The sequence below is a fragment of the Oncorhynchus clarkii genome, chromosome 1 (assembly GCF_045791955.1).
Source record: "Oncorhynchus clarkii lewisi isolate Uvic-CL-2024 chromosome 1, UVic_Ocla_1.0, whole genome shotgun sequence".
In the NCBI taxonomy this organism is placed as follows: Eukaryota; Metazoa; Chordata; class Actinopteri; order Salmoniformes; family Salmonidae; genus Oncorhynchus; species Oncorhynchus clarkii.
The window spans coordinates 52,514,512-52,533,183 of record NC_092147.1 but is presented as its reverse complement, the minus strand read 5'-3'; the positions used below and the strand labels follow the sequence as shown (position 1 = coordinate 52,533,183).

General features: G+C 41.4%; 1 protein-coding gene across 2 annotated transcripts in view; it reads right to left on the bottom strand.

The window, feature by feature from the left end:
• LOC139408808 (tyrosine-protein phosphatase non-receptor type 9-like) overlaps positions 1 to 7,898 on the bottom strand; it is a 58,554-nt gene extending 50,656 nt beyond the window's left edge. For both annotated transcript variants that reach the window (XM_071153155.1, XM_071153164.1), the window contains exon 1: positions 7,536 to 7,898. In XM_071153155.1, coding sequence (XP_071009256.1) covers positions 7,536 to 7,568 — 33 coding nt within the window. In that variant the 5' untranslated portion in view covers positions 7,569 to 7,898. The remainder of the gene's footprint in view (positions 1 to 7,535) is intronic.
• Between the last annotated feature and the right edge of the window lie 10,774 nt (positions 7,899 to 18,672).

Below are 18,672 nucleotides of genomic sequence, written 5' to 3'. Positions count from 1 at the left end.
GTCGCAAAATTCAAGGGGGCCGAATACTTTCGCAAGGCACTGTACTTTTTCCAACCTACACTGTGAATGTTTAAATTATGTATTCAATATAGACAAGAACATTACATTAATTTGTGTGTTATTAGTTTGTCTATTGTTGTGACTAAGATGAAGATCAGATCACATTTTATGACTAATTTATACAGAAATCCAGGTCATTCCAAAGGGATCACATACTTATTCTTGCCACTGTAGGCTTGCCATAAAAGGGTTGAATACCTGACTCAAGACATTTCAGCTTTTCATTTGCAATTCATTTGTAAAAAAATATATATACAAAAATATTACACTTTGTGTAGGCCAGTGAAAAAATATATAACAACAAATTGTGGAACAAGTCAAGGGGTGTGAATACTTTCTGAAAGCACTATATATCACATTAAGACTTGGCCCTGTTTGCAAAAAATATATGTCCATTTATATTTAGTGGGAGTGTGACTCCATTACCACGTGACCATGACCTGTGACAAAAATAGTGTCAACAGGCTTAGGAAGAAAAAAAACACAAACCTTGTACTTATCCCAGAAACATGCTTCGAATATGATTGAATATTTTGGCACCCTAGCTCTCTAAAGATATGCGACTCCTCTAAAGAGTTCCATTTCAAAGCAATGTGGTCTTGAGAAGACTCATATCACCCAGAAGACTGACCTGTTCATTCAATTAAAAACCCCAAGCTAGGACACGATGTGATGCAAGTATTGCACACATAACAAAAAAGTGCACAGCAATGGCCAGAATCGCATAGTACAGATATAGGCTATGAAACGAGTGCACGGTTCTAGTCTGTCGTTGAATTTTTTTGAATGATTGGCTCTTAAAACATAAGCATCTTCATTCTACATTGTCTAAGAAAGTTTTTTTTTAAACATTACATTGACAGCATAAGACATTCAGGCCAGAATCTAAAAGAATCAAGCCAGGCCTTATAGTCTTGCTAAATGTTTGAGCTGATAAAATTGTTATACTTAAGGGTGATTCATACGTAACATGATCATGATTATTGCTGATCCACTTCTCTCGACATTAGCCACATGTGGAAAGTGCATCCTATTATGTTCAGTCAGTCCCATTTGGCACGAGTTGATACTAAACAGGAAGTGTCATGTTGCATTCTTTCTTTCTATCCCCCACTTTTTCTTCCTGTAACAGTTCCTGGGAGACAACTACCTGCCCCTCCCCCAACACACAAATTAACCCCACAATGGCAGTATCACTCCAGTCCAGTCGAAATGCTTTTAACAGCTGCCTGAAAGTGAAGTTCCACCATACTAGCACAGTTCCCCAGAGGCCCCCTGCTACAACCGGACCCAGCCAAGCTGAGGAGCTAATAACCCAGCCTACAAGCCTCCAGCCCTCCACCATGGCTGGGCCTGCAGAGGAAATGCCCAGATAAGAGTCTCTACACACTTCACTCCGCTGATTGCGTGAGTGCGCATGGGCGGAGTCAGATGTTTTTTAGCACCGCACACTTTGGTCCCATTCATCAGTGTGTTCCACCCAGAGATCCTATTCATCAGTGTGTTCCACCCAGAGAGGAAGTCTGGGTAGTATATATCCACTAGGGGGCTTGGGGTTCCCGAGTAGCTTACCAAGCAAGAGGGTCTAAAGCGCTTGATTGTAGCTAGTGACAACATTTTAAATTCCGGATCCGGTGTGCTATATGCCCTTTGTTTACTAATACTAGCTAGCTACAAGTATGGCTAGTATGGTGTTCTATGATTTTTGATGCTACTAGGATTTAACTAGCTACAGAAGCAAACACATCTCTACAAATTGGAAGAGCTTGAAATGCTCTTACTACTCAGTAGGAATAAAAATGAGGGAGAAAATGACGTTTGTCCACTGAAAACTACATGAGAGGACAATGGAGAATACAGGTCTCTTGTCCAACCTATGTGAAGCATTGTCGAGGAAAGACATTTTCAATACTTTTGGACGTTGGCGGCCAGATTTGACGACTTGCTTCAGTAGCTTCCCCTCACATCTCGTATGAGAGAACACAGGATTTTGTTGCTTATTCCTCTGCGTCAAAATGGGCCGAAATCGAACGTTGAACTTCCGATCCGGTGTAATGCCAGTTTACAAATACTAGCTAGCTACACGTCAGCCTAGTATGGTGTTACATGCTTTATGACACTACGTTTAAGCCACAGAAGCAAACGTCTCTTTTTGAATTGCAATTGCTGTAAAATGGGCAGAAATTTTGGGGCCAATGGAATGATCAGTTTTGTGCAGGAGCTGTCGGAAAACATATTTGGATATGAGCTCCGGTAAACTCGGGCAATCGAGTACTACAACGGCTTTTTCTCAATGGTCCTGATGGCAGTCAGTTCCTTGCAACGCAAGGAACCGCTTCACCATGATTGACGTGGGCGCATTTGGTCAGGAGGGAGATGAGGGAATCTTCTTGCGAGGCAAGTTCACCTCCAACTCATTGCAGGCCAGTTGCCGCTACCTAAGTGCTTGCTGGAGACCCAGACACCAAGCCCATATATCTTCACGTGAGACGATATAAAAAAAAAATATGATCAGCTTTTTTGTTTTTGATAACATAGAGTTTAATTGTATATTTATGGTGGCTTTGACCCACAGATCTGTAGATGAACTGGCAGGTCAACTTTCTTTGGCTTGCCTAGCTGGCAATACTTTTTTTTTTTTAAATTATGCATCTGCACACTGTACCACTTTTTTTTTGTTTCACCTGGCTACTGGTTCCTGATATTTTTAAAACACCAATTGAAGAGTCACATGAAGCATGAGAGGAATGGGAGATGCAGTTAAAATGCAGTGCTTAGGCAGAGGGCTCGTAGTGAGGACGACTAGCTACTACTCAACTGTGGGTGATGAGTTTTCTGTCACCCAGAGCTGCGGAGGCATCACCCAAGTGGGTGCTACAAAGAGTGAAGGAGGAGAGGTCCAGAAGCTACATGACTCTGGCTGGTTCCCAGAGTAGCCCTGTACATGATCAACACTAGACTCTTCATTAACCATCTCCCAGACCACCTTCTTCTGATCAAGAACTGTCCCTCTACATCTTTGGAGGATGTATGCATTCAAAGACTTGGCCTCTATTGGTGGAACTAACTATAGCGAGGCTAATCATGATAATGTATTGCTTGTTTATTTTTTGAAGCACGTTGAGATTGCCATATTATGCTTGTGTGAAAATTATACCAATATAGAACTTATACTGAACAAAAATATAAGAGCAACTTGTAACAATTTCAATGATTTTACTGAGTTACAGCTATTAAGGAAATCAGTCGATTGATATAAATTCATTAGGCCTAATCTATGGAATTCACAACTGGGCAGGGTCACAGACATGGGTGGGCATAGGCCCCCCCACTGGGGAGCCAGGCCCAGCCAATCAGAATGAGATTTTTCCCAACATAAGGGCTTTATTAGACACAAATACTCCTCAGCTGTCTGGGTGGCTGGTCTCAGACGATCCCACAGGTGAAGAAGCCAGATGTGGAGGTCCTGGGCTGGTGTGGTTACACGTGGTCTGCAATTGTGAGGCTGGTTGGAAGTACTGCTAAATTCTCTAAAATGACTGAGGCAGTTTACGGTAGAGAAATTAACATTAAATTCTCTGTCAACAGCTCTGGTGGAAATTTATGCAGTCAGCATGTCAATTGCACATTCCCTCAAAACTAGACATCTGTGGCATTGTGTTGTGTGACAAACCTGCACATTTGAGAGTGGCCTTTTATTGTCCCCAGGACAAGGTGCACCTGTGTAATGATCACGCTGTTAAATCATCTTAATATGCCACACCTGTCACGTGGACAGATTATCTTGACAAATGTGTGCACATAATTTGAGAGAAATAAGCTGTGTGGATATGGGACACTTCTGGGATCTTTCAGCTCATGAAATATGGGACCAACACTTTACATGTTGCGTTTATATTTCTGTTGAGTATATATGCTAGGGATGTGACAAATGTAAAAAAAATATATAATAATCTTAACGTTTTAACTGATTTCATCAAATTACATGAATTCATATGGTCCTGTGTATGACTGCTAGGGGGCAGTGCAGTTAAATCTACCGCAGTCCTGGTTACCTACCAGATGGCACTAAACTTACTGTTGTCCACCACCCACTCAGCAACAATGATATGAATGCAGTTTTAGGTTCTCTGTTGTGTGCCTGCCCTCCATGTTCTCAGTACGTGGGACTTCTCCTCAATGTGATGGCTTGTTGGAGTGATGTGTGACAGGGTGTTCATAGACGTCCAACAATCTGTACAGAGCTTGCGCTTTGTACTTGCAGAGCAAGGTTTGGTTTAGACAGCCCTATTTGGTAAAAGACCAAGTCCATATTATGGCAAGAACAGCTCAAATAAGAAAAGAGAAATGACAGTCCATCATTACTTTAAGACATGAAGGTCAGTCAATACGGTTTCTTCAAGTGCAGTCGCAAAAACAATAATGTGCTATGATGAAACTGGCTCTCATGAGGACCGCCACAGAAGATAAGTTCATTAGAGATTCTGGAGGCGAAATAAACTGTACTAGCCCTTGACCTGTTTAGGAGAGGTGCTGACTAGCGGAGTAGAGCCAGTTTGCGCTGTTCTGTGAAGGGAGTAGTACACAGCGTTGTACGAGATCTTCAGTTTCTTGGCAATTTCTCACATGGAATAGCCTTCATTTCACAGAACATGAATAGACTGACGAGTTTCAGAAGTACTTTGTTTCTGGACATTTTGAGCCTGTAAATCAAACCCACAAATGCTGATGCTCCAGATACTAAACTAGTCTAAAGGACAGATTTATTGCTTCTTAAATCAGAACAGTTTTCAGCTGTGCTAACAATTGCAAAAGGGTTTTCTAACGTTCAATCAGCCTTTTAAAATGATCAACTTGGAACACAGGAGTAATGGTTGCTGACAATGGGCCTCTGTACGCATATATAGATATTCCATAAAAATCTGCCGTTTCCAGCTACAATAGTCATTTACAACATTAACAATGTCTACACTGTATTTCTGATAAATGTTATGTTATTTTAATGGACCAAAACATTTTAAAAAATCCAAAACAAGGACATTTCTAAGTGATCCCAAACGTTTGAACGGTAGTGTATGTAAATAAGGTTCTGTTTTTTAATTTATACATTTGCACAAATTTCTAGAAACCTGTTTTTTGCTTTGTCATTATGGGCCATTGTTTGTAGATTGAGGACATTTTTATATTTAATCAATTTTAGAATAAGTCTGTAACACAACAAAATGTGGAAAAAGTCAAGGGATCTGAATACTTTCCGAATGCACTGTAGGTGTCTGTCTGACGATGTTTCACGTAAACACGAAGCCAAGTCAGTTGTCGGACAATTTACGGGACACACCGACAGCAGCAGCCCCACTCCTTATCTCTTTCAGATTATGAACATACCGGTCCCAAATCTTTCTCCAATTTTCTTTGATATCGGTGATATCTACCTAGCTGTTATCTTTTGTGTTCTTGTCCAAATACAACTGCATCGAAGGATTGTAGATGTATAATTGCACGTAGCAAATATTGAAATAAAAGCACACACAAAAAAATAAGCTTGCAAGTAGATTAGCAGTAGCATTAAAGTAGAAGCACGTCCATTGCTTCCATGTTTATACCAGAAGGGATGATGTAGACACAAGGCGGGATTTATGTTGCAAAACTCACTCAATATTGCCCCTCAAATCTCCAAGGAATGATACGCAGCATCTCAATTTTCAGGTATCACAAAAGTATGTTGAATGCGGAACCGTATTACCCCTTTTGTGAAATAAAACGGACCTTCCGTCTCCATAGTGTATAAAATCAGCCCTAAGACTCACTGCCTGCTGTCCAGATAAACCATGGGGAAAGGGTATTAGGGACCGGAAAGTGTAAAGACCATCATTACCACCAGGCTGGAAAAATCAGTCAGGGAGACAGAGAGAGAATAAACAAGCTGATCCCTCTCAAACTCATGTGAAAGAGGTACTACTCTTCACCCCCCTCATAAATATCCACAGTTCTTGGTACTGGACTTCTTTATGTGTTTGGAACCATCTATCCAGTTTAATGAGTGTAACCCACATGTTCATGTATGTTGGGGATAGCATGAATAGACCTACAATAGGCCCACCAACTCATGTTTTATGCTGTGGATACATTGTCATCATATGGACAATAAGCACCCTAGCAATATATTATTATATAATATCAATTTCCTGCCTTTTAGGACCTGGTTGGAAAAACACAAGAGGCAGTGAGAGCAGCTTGGCATGTGATTAACAACTGTACTAGCCCTTGATCATGACTCTCAGTTCCATTACATTACACACAAGAGTCATTGGATGAAGGCATCTTCTGTAAGAGAGTTAAGAGCCCCCCCTACACTCAATCTGAACATTAACACGTTTCACTTGTGGTATTGTTTTGGAAGCATAAGAACTTTATCTTTCATATATCAGCGAGAAGTAATATTTAAAAATAAAAACAATTTAAAGGCTAAATTGATACACACCTTGATTGGGTATAATCAGCGGAGGCTGCTGAGGGGAGAACGGCTCATAATGGCTGGAACGGCGCTAATGGAATGGCTGATAACGTCCCACTAATTCCGCTACAGCCATTACCACAAGCCTGTTCCGACAACTTCATGTCATAGGGTTATAGTTAGTGTTCCCACAAGACCATATCTCCATGTCACAGTGCTTGTTTACAGAAAACAGACTGAAGCTATCCAGTGTGCGCCAAACATCTGTGTGTAAGCATAGCTGTATGGATCTGTGCGAAGATGCTACACTGTGTGTGCGTGTATATATATATTTTTAAGGATTATTTCTAGTTGATGAAAGATATGGGCCATATGTTTGAAAGCCGTATCGCAAGCAATAATTATTGACGTTTTAAACACAAAAACAGCGTCGGGATTGTAGTTCCCTTCAGCGAGTCATGGGCAAATCTAATGGCTGAAAACTGTAGGGTGAAGGCAGAATGCCGCCTAGAGTTTGAGAGCTACATCTGTACTAGCCATATTGTTGTTTGTGTCGTATGTAAAGGGAGATGTGTGGGCTAAGTAAATGCATCAATGCAAATGGAGAAAGCATAGCTTTTTAGATTCTTGTCCTAATTCTGATCATTTATAATTCTATATCATTTGATAGACACTTGGGTCTACATTCGCGGAAATTATTAAATCAAATTACAATTGCATGGTGTTTTTCAAGTCAAAACATTACATCTGATCATTTTTAATTCTTTACCAATACAAATCAATGTAATATTTTGACATTTCCTGTTAGAAGCATCTTCAAGGTAGGCTACAATGTTGACAAATGTAGTTGGATACAATGTTTGTGTTCGTTATGCCTGTCTGTGACGATGACTTCGCAACAATTGATCTGTTTAAAGAGCATAACTTGCAGTGGTGTAGGCTAACTGCAATGCAACAACTTGACACATTATGCATTCTTACTACGGAATGAGCAAATATTTGGCATTCTATTCAAAATTACCTGTTCTTCCTCTGCTGACAAACTGGCTGCCATTCTTCACTCTCGTTCTTGAGATTGACACCTTAATCCTTCAATTTGGTCGCCTTTCTCCTTTTCCTCTTTTCATAAAGGTAAACCGGTAACGTTTTTGCTAGGTTCCTGGTGTTTTACCAAACTTAAATTTGTCTCGTATATAAATGGAAAGCTTTATACTCTTTCTTCGTTTGACTGGCCTGTTTTAGTAGTCGAATAATAAATTATTTGTAATCTTCCATCAAAATGCTCATGCATGAGAGAAAATCGCTGATGTGTCAAATCTTATCGAGAGCTGAAGAAAAGAGTCCTTAACAGCTTGCCGTTTTTCTGTGACGAATCGCTGCTGATAGAATTGTCCAGTAAAGCCACCCACCTTTGCTTTAGAATCAAGACTAAAGGCATTCCTGTTCTCTGGTTTGCAATCATTTAACTCCGTGTAGGCTTGACGATACCTGTGTGAAGCTACCCACAATAAGGTTTGGCCACAATAGTGGCGTTTGCCTTCAAAATAATAGTCCCCCATTGATCTAAACTGATACAAATGGTGTTTCTATTTAACTTCAAAATAAATACAATAATTTATTAATTTGACAATAAACAGTAAAACATGTCAAATCCAACTGTGGATTTATGACTGCATAATTGCATTGGGGTAATACATACAGTATATGTACTGTACAGCCTTGGTGTCTGTAAATACACGGAATAAAAATATAAATGCACATGTAAAGTGTAGGTCACATGTTTCATGAGCTGAAATAAAAGATCCCAGAAATGTTCCATACGCACAGAAATCTTTTTTCTCTCAAATGTGTTTACATCCCTCTCTCAAATTTGTTTACATTCTCATTTGCCAAGATAATCCATCCACCTGACAGGTGTGGCATATCAAGAAGCTGATTAAACAGCATGATCATTACATAGGTGCACCTTGTGCTGAGGATCTTTTTTTAGGCCACTTTAAATGTGCAGTTTTGTCACACAACACAATGCCACAGATGTATCAAGTTTTGAGGGAGTGTGCAATTGGCATGCTGAATACAGGAATGTCCACCAGAGCTGTTGACAGAGAATTGAATGTTGATGAAACGGGAGGTTTGCACAACCAAAGAATTTCTGCACAAACGGTCAGAAACCATCCCAGGGAAACTCATCTGCGTGCTTGTCGTCCTCACCATGGTCTTGGCCTGACTGCAGGTCGGTGTTGTAACCGAATTCAGTGGGCAAATGCTCACCTTCGATGGCCACTGGAGTGCTGGAGAGGTATGCTCTTGACGGACGAATCCCAGTTTCAACTATACCAGGCAGACGGCAGTGTATGGCGTTGTGTGGGCGAGGGGTTTGCTGATGTCAACGTTGTGAACAGAGTGTCCCATGGTGGCAATGGGGTCATGGTATAGACGACACCATCTGTATACTTCTGGCCCTTCATTGAACACTGTGTTAACTATCCTCCAGACGAGCTTCAATGCCATTACAACTCTCCTTCTGTGGCTTCCAACTGCTCTTAAATGCAAATAAAACTAAATGCATGCTCTTCAACCGATCGCTGCCCGTACTTGCCCACCCGCCTAGCATCACTATTCTGGACGGTTCTGACTTGGAATATGTGGACAACTACACATACCTAGGTGTCTGGTTAGACTGTAAACTCTCCTTCCAGACTCACATTAAGCATCTCCAATCCAAAATTAAATCTAGAATTGGCTTCCTATTTCGCAACAAAGCATCCTTCACTCATGTTGCCAAACATACCTTCGTAAAACTGACTATCCTACCGATCCTTGAGTTCAGCGATGTCCTCCAACACTCTACTCAGGAAATTGGATGCAGTCTATCACAGTGCCATACGTTTTGTCACCAAAGCCCCATATACTACCCACCACTGCAATCTGTATGCTCTTGTTGGCTGGCCCTCGCTTCATATTCGTCGCCAAACCCACAGGCTCATCTATAAGTCTTTGCTTGGTAAAGCCCTGCCTTATCTCAGCTCCCTGGTCACCATAGCAGCACCCACACATAGCACGTGCTCCAGCAGGTATATTTCACTGGTCACCCCCAAAGCCAATTCCTCATTCCTCTTTCCTTCCAGTTCTCTGCTGCCAATGACTGGAACAAATCGCAAAAATCACTGAAGCTGGAGACTCATATCTCCCTCACTAACTTTAAGCATCAGCTGTAAGAGCAGCTTACAGACCATTGTACCTGTATATAGCCCATCTGTAAATAGCCCATCCAACTACCTCATCCCCACAATGTATTTATTTTTTGCTCCTTTGCACCCCAGTATATCTACTTGCACCTTCATCTTCTGCACATCTATCACTCCAGTGTTAAATTGCTAAATTGTAACTATTTCCCCACTATGGCCTATTTATTGCCTTACCTCCCTAATCTTACCTCATTAGCACACATTGTATATAGACTTTTCTATTGTGTTATTGACTGTATGTTTGTTTATTCCATGTGTAACTCTGTTGTTGTTTGTGTCGCACTGCTTTGCTTTCTCTTGGCCAGGTCGCAGTTGTAAATGATAACTTGTTCTCAACTGGCCTACCTGGTTAAATAAAGGTGAAATAAAACATTTAAACTCTATGCAAAGGAGTTATGTCGCACTGCATGAGGCAAATGGTGGTCACACCAGATACTGACTGATATTCTGATCCATGCCCCTACCTTTTTTTAAGTATCAGTGACCAACAGATGCATATCTGTATTCCCAGTCATGTGAAATCCATAGATTAGAATTTATTTCAATTGACTGATTTCCTTATATGATTTGTAACTCAGTAAAGTCTTTGAAATTGTGCATGTTCCATTTATATTTTTGTTCAGTGTAGTGCACATGGTTCGTTTCACAAAAAGACAACACTTCTCCACATTTTTAGCTCTTGGCTACTTTTGGTTTGCTTCCATTTATAAATAAAATGTTTCTTCCACATAAGGCTTCCCTCCACTCGATCATCCAAGGGTAATAACGACCGACTGACTGACTGCATGCGCTTGCCTTAATGGTGCCAAATTAAGATCATCAACAGGTGATTGTGCCCGTTGACAAAAGACGCAGCCGAGACAAAGACGCTATAGAACTCTGTTTTGGCGTTTGATGAAGCACTAAAGGTTACTACAAGCTTTACTCTGTGGATCTACATTTACATTTTAGTAATTTAGCAGATGCTCTTGTCCAGAGCGACTTACAGTGCATTCATCTTAAGATAGCTAGGTGGGACAACCACATATCACAGGCATAGAAAGTACATTTTCCCTCAATAACGTAGCTATCAATAGAGTCAGAGCTACAGGGGGGGTCAAGGTGAGGTGGAGGATTATTTAAGATACTGTTTGAAGAGGTAGGGTTTCAGATGTTTTCCTAAGATTGGCAGGGATTCTGCTATCCTAGGTTCAGCGGGAAGCTGGTTCCACCATTGGGGTGCCAGGACAGGAAAGAGGTTGGGCTGAGAAGGAGCTGCCCGTAGGGGTGGTAGGGCCAAGAGACCTGAGGTGGCAGAACGGAGTCTTCGGGTTGGGTTGTAGGGTTTGAGCCTGAAGGTTAGGGAGGGGCAATTCCTCTTGCTGCTCTGTAGGTAAGCACCATGGTCTTGCAGTGGATGCGAGCTTCGACTGGATGTCACGCCCTGACCATAGAGAGCTGTTTTTTCTCTATGTTGTTTAGGTCGGATGTGATCAAGGGTGGGTTATCTAGGGGAATTATATTTCTATGTTGGCCCGGTATGGTTCCCAATCAGAGGCAGCTGTTTATCGTTGTCTCTGATTGGGGATCATATTTAGGTAGCCATTTCCCCATTGTGCTTTGTGGGATCTTGTCTAGGTATAGTTGCCTGTGAGCACTACTCTGAGCTTCACGGTTCGTTTGTTCGCTTTATTGTTTTTGTTCTTTATAGATGGGCTGCAGCATTCTGGATAAACTGCAGGGCTTTGATGGCACAAGCAAGGAGCCCAGCCAACAGCGAGTTTCAGTAGTCCAGACGGGAGAGGACAAGTGCGGTAGGGTCATATTCTGCGGATGTTGTAGAGCATGAACCTGCAGGAGCGGGTCACTGCTTTGATGTTTGCATTGAACGACAGGGTGTTGTCCAGGGTCACGCTAAGGTTCTTTGCACTCTGGAAGGACGACACAGTGGAGTTGTCAACGTGATGGAGAGGTCTTTGAGCGGGCATTCCTTCTTCAGGAGGAAGAGCAGTTCTAGCTGGCAGCCTGGCTACATGCGTGTGTGCACGTGGGTGAAGTGGTGTTTTTAGAGCAGCGAACACCTTTTGGTAACATGATATCCTCACCGGTCCCACTCCCATTCACAACGGTGCGATAGCAACCTTTATTTTTGTAATTTCATTTAGTGAAAATAAGGAAGAGTTGGCTTCCCTTGCTAGTAGTAGCTAGCTGGCAGAATGGCTAGATGGCTTTATCCTGGCTAAAAACATAGCAAGCCAGCTAGCCGTTTGAGTTTACCACTTCTCTATGTAAAATTATCAGATTTATAATAAAAATGTCTTGGCAAATATTCATATACTTGCCGGTTTAACCTAAAACATTATCCCAATTTCATTCATTCCGATATTAGCTAAAAAATAATTACATCATCATGTTTAATAACTCTACCTACATGTATATATTACCTCGACTAACCGGTGCCCCCGCACATTGACTCTGTACCGGTACCCCCTGTATATAACCTCTCTACTGCTGCTCTTTAATTATTTGTTACTTTTATTTCTTATTTTTCTTTAGGTATTTTTCTTAAAACTGCATTGTTGGTTAAGGGCTTGTAAGTAAGCATTTCACTGTGAAATTCACCTGTTGTATTCGGCGCATGTGAAAAATACTATTTTATTTGATTTGGTCATGGAGAAAAAAGCTAATGGCTAGCTACAATAGTTGGCTACAGCAGGTTCTACCATTTCACTATAGCTTGGAATCCTTAGTTATTACTTCTAAACAAAACACCTTCTTGGGTGGATTCTTGTTGTTTGGTTTACTGTTAGAACAGTCGCTGATGAATAGCCTATATAGCTTATAGATCAGCTCAAGGAACCAAGAAGTGAAAATACTCCCACAGCTGTGGAAGGAATGATACAGCCGGTCTCAACTTTCAAGTAGTACAAATGTACTTCGAATACCGGAGCATATTACAAGGACACCCCCTTTTGTGATGAAAAACAACATTGTAATACTGTGCTACGCTCCATACTTTCTGTCTGCAGTGTGTGAACAGTGGTGAAAAAAATACCCAATTGTTTTACTTGAGTAAAAGTAAATATACCGTAATAGAAAATGACTCAAGTGAAAGTCACCCAGTGAAATACTACTTGAGTAAAAGTCTAAAAGTATTTGGTTGTAAATATATTTAAGTATAAAACATGAAAGCGTAAATAATAAAAAATTCCTTATATTAAAAAAGTACTTTTTTTATAGATAGCAAATACTCAGAAGCATTTGTGTTTAGAGTCCACCAGATCAGAGGCAGTAGGGATGACCAGGGATGTTCTCTTGATAAGTGTGTGAATTGGACCAATTTCCTGTCCTGCTAAGAATTCAAAATGTAAAGAGTACTTTTGGGTGTCAGGGGAAAATGTATGGATTAAAAAGTTACGTCATTTTCTTTAGGAATGTAGTGTAGTAAAAGTTGTCAAAAATATAAGTACTGAAGTACAGATACCCCAGAAAACTACTTAAGTAGTATTTTCAAGTATTTTTACTTAAGTACTTTACACCACTGTGTGCGAATTTACCTTAACAGACTGACATTCCTGTCTAATTAGCCAGTTTGCCCTACTGATGCTTTTAAAGGTTGGGCCTTTACACATGTAAATCAGCAATGGAAACAACAAAAAAACTAAATGATTTTGCCTATATGACACAGTAGCCTAGTAGTTTAGGCTTCAATCAAATCCATGAAATATAATGTTGTACATAGCCACCCGTAGCATACAACCCATAGCATACAACCCATGACCTCCTCAATTGGTTCGAATCTCTGCGCAAATAACCAAGTTGTAGGACTGCCAATCGCATGCATCCTTGTTCAAGCTCTTGTGTTTAAATGTTATTTGTCTCTTCCTAAATAATATATGCTCATTCATTATGAGTCAGTGTTGGCTAACACTGCTCTCAGAGCCACAGGATGATCAGGTTTTTGTTCAATCACCATTCTTCCACACCATTTTAACTTATCAACTGCTCAACATGAGTTGTAGAATCAGGTGTGATAGGACTGGTCTTGAACAACATTTTATTTTAAATAGTTCATGGATGTATGTTGATGCTTTGTGTATTTTCCAGGAACTCGGTTGTCTTCTAAAAACATTTATCAGTTTCGCCCATATTTCTGTTTTTTGTTTCCCTCTGTAATATATATATTTTTTATATAAATACTGATTATAACATTATTTATATTGTCATTTCTGAATATTGTGTATTTTAATTGCAGATGGGTTAAACATTAAAGGCTAAATGATTTTCCATTACATGGGTGCACAATGGGTTGATGGGTGAGCTAATGTCTTATTTCACAGTGAGTCCTGCAATAAGAGCTATAACACTAATATTGGTGTAGACTCTACATAGTTGTGTTCTGTGGGTGTCACTGAGTTGACTGATATCCCATGGGTACACACTCCATATGTAAGGCTGTACAGTCTGATATGATTGTCCAATACAGGCAATAGACTGACTGGGGAGGTGATTTCATACAGTCAAAGTCCTGCAATAAGAGCTATGACAAATATTTATGTAAACTCTTTGGAATTGTAATCTGTTGGTGTTCCAGAGTAGGATTATACACCATTTAATTCACACTCTATAGGTAAGGCTGCACAGTCCAATATTAATGGTCAATACACACAATAGGTTGACAGTCAATAGGTTGACTGATAATGTGACTAATGTCACAGTGGTTTCAGAGTCCTACAATAAGAGCTACAGTATGACGCCGAGCAAGGGTAGCATTCCAGAGGGACATCAGAGACTGTAACGTTCTTTGCTTCACGGAGACATGGCTCACTGGAGAGACGCTATCGGAGTCGGTGCAGCCAGCTGGTTTCTCCACGCATCGCGCCGACAGTAACAAACATTTTTCTGGTAAGAAGAGGGGCGGGGGCGTATGCTTCATGGTTAACGTGACGTGGTGTGGCCACAACAACATACAGGAACTCAAGTCCTTCTGTTCACCTGATTTAGAATTCCTCACAATCAAATGTCGACCGCATTATCTACCAAGAGAATTCTCTTCGATTATAATCACAGCCGTATATATTCCCCCCCAAGCAGACACAACGATGGCTTTGAACAAACTTTATTTGACTCTTTGCAAACTGGAATCCATATATCCGGAGGCTGCATTCATTGTAGCTGGGGATTTTAACAAGGCTAATCTGAAAACAAGACTCCCTAAATTTTATCAGCATATCGATTGCGCAACCAGGGCTGGAAAAACCTTGGATCATTGCTATTCTAACTTCCGCTCTCCTTTCGGAAAAGCTGACCACTACTCCATTTTGTTGATCCCTGCCTACAGACAGAAACTAAAACAAGAAGCTCCCGCGCTGAGGTCTGTTCAACGCTGGTCCGACCAATCTGATTCCACACTCCAAGACTGCTTCCATCACGTGGACTGGGATATGTTTTGTATTGTGTCAGACAACAACATTGACGAATACGCTGATATGGTGAGCGAGTTCATTAGAACGTGTGTTGAAGATGTCGTTCCCATAGCAACGATTAAAACATTCCCAAACCAGAAACCGTGGATTGATGGCAGCATTCGCGTGAAACTGAAAGCGCGAACCACTGCTTTTAATCAGGGCAAGGTGACCGGAAACATGACCGAATACAAACAGTGTAACTATTCCCTCCGCAAGGCAATCAAACAAGCTAAGCGTCAGTATAGAGACAAAGTAGAATCTCAATTCAACGGCTCAGACACAAGAGGTATGTGGCAGGGTCTACAGTCAATCACGGATTACAAAAAGAAAACCAGCACCGTCACGGACCTGGATGTCTTGCTCCCAGGCAGACTAAATAACTTTTTTGCCCGCTTTGAGGACAATACAGTGCCACTGACACGGCCCACAACTAAAACATGCGGACTGTCCTTCACTGCAGCCGACGTGAGGAAAACATTTAAACGTGTCAACCCTCGCAAGGCTGCAGGCCCAGACGGCATCCCCAGCCGCGCCCTCAGAGCATGTGCAGACCAGCTGGCTGGTGTGTTTACGGACATATTCAATCAATCCCTATCCCAGTCTGTTGTTCCCACATGCTTCAAGAGGGCCACCATTGTTCCTTTTCCCAAGAAAGTTAAGGTAACTGAGCTAAACGACTACCTCCCCGTAGCACTCACTTCCGTCATCATGAAGTGCTTTGAGAGACTAGTCAAGGACCATATCACCTCCACCCTACCTGACACCCTAGACCCACTCCAATTTGCTTACCGCCCAAATAGGTCCACAGACACAACCACACTGCACACTGCCCTAACCCATCTGGACAAGAGTAATACCTATGTGAGAATGCTGTTCATCGACTACAGCTCGGCATTTAACACCATAGTGCCCTCCAAGCTCGTCATCAAGCTCGAGACCCTGGGTCTCGACCCCGCCCTGTGCAACTGGGTACTGGACTTCCTGACGGGCCGCCCCCAGGTGGTGAGGGTAGGCAACAACATCTCCACCCCGCTGATCCTCAACACTGGGGCCCCACAAGGGTGCGTTCTGAGCCCTCTCCTGTACTCCCTGTTCACCCACGACTGCGTGGCCACCCACGCCTCCAACTCAATCATCAAGTTTGCGGACGACACAACAGTGGTAGGCTTGATTACCAACAACGACGAGACGGCCTACAGGGAGGAGGTGAGGGACCTCGGAGTGTGGTGTCAGGAAAATAACCTCACACTCAACGTCAACAAAACTAAGGAGATGATTGTGGACTTCAGGAAACAGCAGAGGGAACACCCCCCTATCCACATCGATGGAACAGTAGTGGAGAGGGTAGTAAGTTTTAAGTTCCTCGGCGTACACATCACAGACAAACTGAATTGGTCCACCCACACAGACAGCATTGTGAAGAAGGCGCAGCAGTGCCTCTTCAACCTCAGGAGGCTGAAGAAATTCGGCTTGTCACCAAAAGCACTCACAAACTTCTACAGATGCACAATCGAGAGCATCCTGTCGGGCTGTATCGCTGCCTGGTACGGCAACTGCTCCGCCCACAACCGTAAGGCTCTCCAGAGGGTAGTGAGGTCTGCACAACGCATCACCGGGGGCAAACTACCTGCCCTCCAGGACACCTACACCACCCGATGTCACAGGAAGGCCATAAAGATCAAGGACAACAACCACCCGAGCCACTGCCTGTTCACCCCGCTATCATCCAGAAGGCGAGGTCAGTACAGGTGCATCAAAGCTGGGACCGAGAGACTGAAAAACAGCTTCTATCTCAAGGCAATCAGACTGTTAAACAGCCACCACTAACATTGAGTGGCTGCTGCCAACACACTGACTCAACTCCAGCCACTTTAATAATGGGAATTGATGGGAAATGATGTCAAATATATCACTAGCCACTTTAAACAATGCTACCTAATATAATGTTTACATACCCTACATTATTCATCTCATATGTATATGTATATACTGTACTTTATATGATCTACTGCATCTTTATGTAATACATGTATCACTAGCCACTTTAACTATGCCACTTTGTTTACATACTCATCTCATATGTATATACTGCACTCAATACCATCTACTGTATCTTGCCTATGCCGTTTTTTTTTACTGTTTATTGTCAAATGAATTAAGTAAATGTATTTTTTTTTAAAGTTATATAACATTCTTTAGTATTATCTACACCCAATATGGCATTATTCCACTATTTGTAAACGTTTGGAACAGTTTCAATGGGGTAATTTTATTTTGAAGGCAAACAGCAAATTCGACTATTGTGGCTAATCCTTATTGTGGCTATTTTCACACAGGTCCTGGTGAGGCACATTCTCTGAGGTATAGTAATTCCTCTCTCTGGTGGCCACAATGAAAAACAACAATGAAATTCACACAAACTGCCTTCCTTCATTCATAAAAATGGCACACCATTTTGTTTATCACACACACCTTGTTTGACCAATTATATGAAACCAGCTGATAATGATTTAAACATTGCAATTATTTGGCATTTTCAGCGCTGTTTAATGAAAGTGAGTCACCAAATGAAATTGTATTTGCCACATGCTTTGTAATCAACAAGTGTAGATTAACAGTGAAATGCTTACTTATGGGTCCTTCCCAACAATGCAGAGAAAAAAATACTGTTCCTGTAGGTGCTCAGTTTCTTTGTGACCTTCACCGCCAGTCAGTAGGAAAATGTTGTCTACATGTAATATGCTTAAATTGAGCAATCCATTGCCTTTAGAAGTCAAGAGTCAGAGGCACCACTTACTCACATGTAGTGCATACCAACAAACTTTGGGAAACTGGAATAAAGGTTCTCAAATTGTCCAGATTGAACAGACCTTTCCACATGAAAGCCTTCATAATGATAAAATCTGTGTTCCAGTTATTAAAACTTCTTGAGTGTAGGGGGCAGTATTTTCGTTTTTGGCTAAAAAACGTACCCATTTGAAACTGCCTATTTCTCAGGCCCAGAAACCAGAATGTGCATATAATTGTCAGATTAGGATAGAAAACACTCTAAAGTTTCCAAAAGTGTCCAAATATTGTCTGTGAGTATAACAGAACTGATATTGCAGGCGAAAACCTGAGGAAAATCCAACAAGGAAGTGCTGTTTTTCCTAAAAGCTCTCTGTTCCATTGGATGCCTTGCCTCCATTTATAGGGATATCAACCAGATTCCTTTTCCTATGGTTTCCTCAAGCTGTGAACAGTCTTTAGACATAGTTTCAGGCTTTTATTTTGAAAAATTAGTTAGAAAGAACCCATCGCGTCAGTGGATGGCTGGGTGCCAGCAGAGTTTTTCATTTTCATCAGCCATTTTCTCTCTCTCGCCTATGGAAGAAGCTACATTCCGGTTGACATATTATCGATTATATATTGTAAAAACAACCTGAGGATTGATTATAAAAACCATTTGACATTTTTCTGTGCA